Below are 3,984 nucleotides of genomic sequence, written 5' to 3' on the forward strand. Positions count from 1 at the left end.
GAAGCAAAAAATCATCTTGGTTAGGCTTCCGTAACCTGTCCTCCCCCAAAGATGAACATCGCGATAAGGGTCCAAATCTGTGCAAGCAAAATATAAAGCAGTAAACCATTTCGACTACGGTACTGCTCCGTTATTACACAAGCCTCCAAATTTGTGCGAACAGTATATATAAGAGGAAAAAGCATAACAAATTCCTGCAAACGGATAACTCTGGAAGTGCATGGTATTAGAAGCAAAAATCATCTTGGTTAGGCTTCGGCGAGGTTAACAAAGCTGTATAAAGCCGTAGCCTGTCCTCCCCCAAAGATGAACATCGCGACAAGGGTCTTCGAGGACGTATAAACGACAATGAAGTGAGTGTTAATCTATGCCTATACCTTCTCCAAGCTAACTGTATAGCCACAGCTGCCCATGTTCTCCATCCTGGTGAATAATACCTTGCACTCCTATTTACTTTCTCATTAACAAATGTGTACCTAAAATGTTGTGTTACGTATCTGACATCTTCGGCATCTAAACCAAATGCTTCTGTTGTTTCAAGTGTTACTAAAGTTGATGAAGATGGAGGTAAGCGTTCGATGAATGGTCTTCTAAGACACCATGAAAGAAGCTCGTCTCCGCTAAAGTTGCCTGGACCCAACATACAACAACTCTTTACCCCATCTCTTAGTACTTGGCTACTTTGTAAATGACCTCTTACTACAAACAACATTCTCTGAACTGGATCTCCTTCTCTTGTTATCTGCATTCACTAGAATAGTTAAGAACAAAGGGGTGTAGCCAAAAAAAAAAAAAACTGTACCCAAAAGCTCGATCAATTTCTCTGTACACATTTTGATTTTTCTACATTATTATTGCAAGGAATTTTGATTTTGGGTGTTAGCTAGTTTACCTGTTCTCCCTTTGGGAATATGAGGGATTTCACTCTATCACATATGTTCTCTAACACGTGGTCATCCATGTGCTGAAATAAGGGTACCTGAGAAACATATTCAAAAATAGAATTCTTCAGCTTGTGATTCATCAAGGAGACACTCGAACACCACGGCATTTCTTCCAGCCCAAGGATTTAGGAAAGCAGGACAATATTTGTTGATACATCTGTATAGCAAAACGTGCAAAATGGCTTGTCATACGGTTGTAAGAGTGAAATCCAAATAAAACTTACCTGTCTAACAAGGTCTAAGCAGAGATGATATTTGATATCCTTCCTGAGACCCTCAGGTAGGTTTCTGATCATTTCACATTCATCGACACCACGCATGGCCGCCCACCGTTGACGCTCATATCGCCGTACTCTCTGCCTGAAACCTTGTGGTAACTGCCATCTTTTCATCCACCATTCGATATTCCTCATCTTCAAATGCATCGTTTGTTTCTTGGATGTAGTCGCGTAAAGGAAAACCTATCACACTCGATAGATTCAAATTACTCATAGACGTATATACTAATCCCACAACTCAATAACAATAAATTCGTAATATATCAATTATGCACTTGCTAGGAATGACATACTTGTTCGAGCAAAGGGATTAGGGATCCCATACCTTGATATTACCGATCAGCATTGTCACTAACATAAGCCCGCTAAGGATGATGATGATATTGAACACAACTTCTAGCCATTCTGTTGTGCTCTCAAGGTTCCCAAAAGTGCTGAAAAAAGTATAACAAAAATAACTATTGTGACTCAACGCCGGTTTCAGCATGAAGTAAAAGATCTAAAGAGAGTAGGGAATACCTTAGTGTCATTAAGCCCCAGAAAATGGGGAATAGAATTTTTTCAAGTCGGCTGTCATTAGTAACAAGGGAAACAGTCCATTTATAAGCTCCATACTCAAAATTATCAGAACTCTCTAAACACATAGATCTAACATTTTTATTCTCAGCCCAAATCAATCTTGCTCTGTCCTTAAACGTGGAAGATAATGTAGTCCCATAATAGATAACGTTACCACAAGCCAATGTGCTTAATCCACATCCTTGTGTATTTCTGCATTGTTCACTCAAACACTTTGCTGCCCTTTGAATCCCTAACAAGTACCAACATGCACCCGCTGCCTGCACAATATGATATCAACAAAACAGCATCGAATTCATTTCACATTTCTCTAACATTAATCTTATCTGATGTGCCTTTGTGAGAAAATAAAAAGGAAAAAAAGAAGAGATATTGTAATGGCTTGTATACTGACATGGGAAGCCACAAAATACGCTAGCATGTTGAGAGCAATACCCCACCAAACAGTTCCATAAATGTAACCGGAGAAGAAGCTCTCCATCTGTCGTAAAAGACATATAGTATGATAGATCTTGGGTAAATACTGGAAAAGAAACATAATCAACGATACCGTCATTACTTCGGTGGTTGATCCTCTTTCCAATAGCCTCGGTATTACCACCCATAACACGACCTGTATGCACAATTTCTTTTCTATCATCTATAATCATCTTTTCTATCATCTACAATCATTTTGTATATTATCTAATTCAAGCTTTAGAACTTAGTACCATGCATTATTTTTGTGATATTTATCATCATCATATGCAAAGTATACGCCTCTACGTAAACCAGGTGTGTGGGCCCATTAAAAAGGATCTGTACAGAGCAACTATTATATATCCGTAATCATAATTGTGTATCACCCTGATGGCCTGATCTACAGATGTCATGCCCCAAAAATACTACACTACAAAATCTGTTACTAAAATAGATTCAGTATTATCCTTAATTTCGCCCATGGATATTTTTCTGAGGTTGGTTGAATGATTTAGGTTTTAAGGACTACCGTTGTCTAAACGGATCAGCTCAGTTCGATGCTTCCAGCTACATAACTTACCTTCTTGGATGCATAACCCCAAAAGAAACAAACAGTTATGGGAGTATTCAAACTCTCTAGCTTACTGAAAATTCACTTGTTGTCTCTAAGAGCACGCATTAAATATATTACCTGAGGCAAAGGAATGATTACGAAGAGATCGAAAAAGAAACCGTTCTTAGCCTTCAAGTAATCGAGTGCTAATGATCTAGCAGTACTAGTACTATTAATCTTGTGATGGTGGTTCTCAGTATTATAACCACTACTGTCATTAGTTCTTACTTCTTGATCGTTACCATTATCGCCAACGTGACCGTCTTTCTTGGTTTGATAATCTGATCGGTTTTTAACCAATTTGAACCGTAACCATATATTCCTAACATGTAAAGCATCACTCATACAACGAAGTGCAGTTACTGTAATGGCAAACCATCCATCAATGAACAGACACACATAAGTGTCACTTATTGACAAGGAGTAAAAGAATAACGGGTCTACGAATAATCCTATTACACTCACGAGTAAGAAAACTCGCTTCCATTCTCGAATCCATACACTTCTTGGATCAAACAATTTCATTCCTGTAATACTATTCAACCAATAACCACCACCTTCTCTTCTTGTTAATCCGTGTGTAGTGTTTCTTCCGTTAAACCCGTATAAAGTACTCTGATGATCATCCTCTTCATCATCGAAATCTTCTATGTCGGTAATGATCTCTTCTTCGTCATCATCTTCATCGGTACTTAAATTATGCATGTTTGAAGTTCCTAGCTCATGACTTGCCATGCTTAGAATCTCTAAAATAGAAGAGAGGAGAAGAGATATTAAGATAGAAAGACAGACAGACTAGACTCAAGAGTATTAAATTATGCTCTTGTAGGGGGAATAAATGGATAGATTTGGTCAGGGATGATTGACGCAACAAATGTAGAGGTGAATGCAAAAAATACCAAAATATCCTTTTGTATACCCTAGGCCTAGAGAGATGAATGTCATACTAAATTCTCTACCTAACTAATGCAAGTTAATGAGACTCGTTTCATTTCTAGACTCTAATCTTGCGATCTGTTTTGATCTGCTTTGCTCAGTCATTCTCACTAGCTAAAACTCATATATCTTGTATAGTTTTACTGCCTCCTCTGTCATTAGATTCAAAACACGT

At 38.0% G+C, this 3,984-nt stretch overlaps 1 protein-coding gene across 1 annotated transcript; it reads right to left on the reverse strand.

Annotated features, from left to right (window-relative positions):
- Positions 1 to 226: 226 nt before the first annotated feature.
- On the reverse strand, positions 227 to 3,608 carry LOC113352892 (cyclic nucleotide-gated ion channel 4-like). Its single transcript, XM_026596648.1, has 7 exons — positions 2,952 to 3,608; positions 2,196 to 2,414; positions 1,742 to 2,061; positions 1,548 to 1,656; positions 1,169 to 1,405; positions 893 to 979; positions 227 to 742 (listed from the first exon to the last, which is right to left on the reverse strand). Exons 1-7 carry the CDS (start codon positions 3,606 to 3,608, stop codon positions 227 to 229), a joined length of 2,145 nt encoding a protein of 714 aa, XP_026452433.1.
- Positions 3,609 to 3,984: the final 376 nt, after the last annotated feature.

The sequence above is a fragment of the Papaver somniferum genome, chromosome 1 (genome assembly GCF_003573695.1).
Source record: "Papaver somniferum cultivar HN1 chromosome 1, ASM357369v1, whole genome shotgun sequence".
In the NCBI taxonomy this organism is placed as follows: domain Eukaryota; kingdom Viridiplantae; phylum Streptophyta; class Magnoliopsida; order Ranunculales; family Papaveraceae; genus Papaver; species Papaver somniferum.

Coding starts and splice junctions, on each gene's coding strand:
- LOC113352892 (XM_026596648.1), bottom strand. CDS start 3,608: ATGGCAAGTCATGAGCTAGGAACTTCAAACATGCATAATTTAAGTACC. Junction 2,062..2,195: donor CGTATTTTGTGGCTTCCCAT/GTCAGTATACAA, acceptor CATATTGTGCAG/GCAGCGGGTGCATGTTGGTA. Junction 1,657..1,741: donor TGGGGCTTAATGACACTAAG/GTATTCCCTACT, acceptor TACTTTTTTCAG/CACTTTTGGGAACCTTGAGA.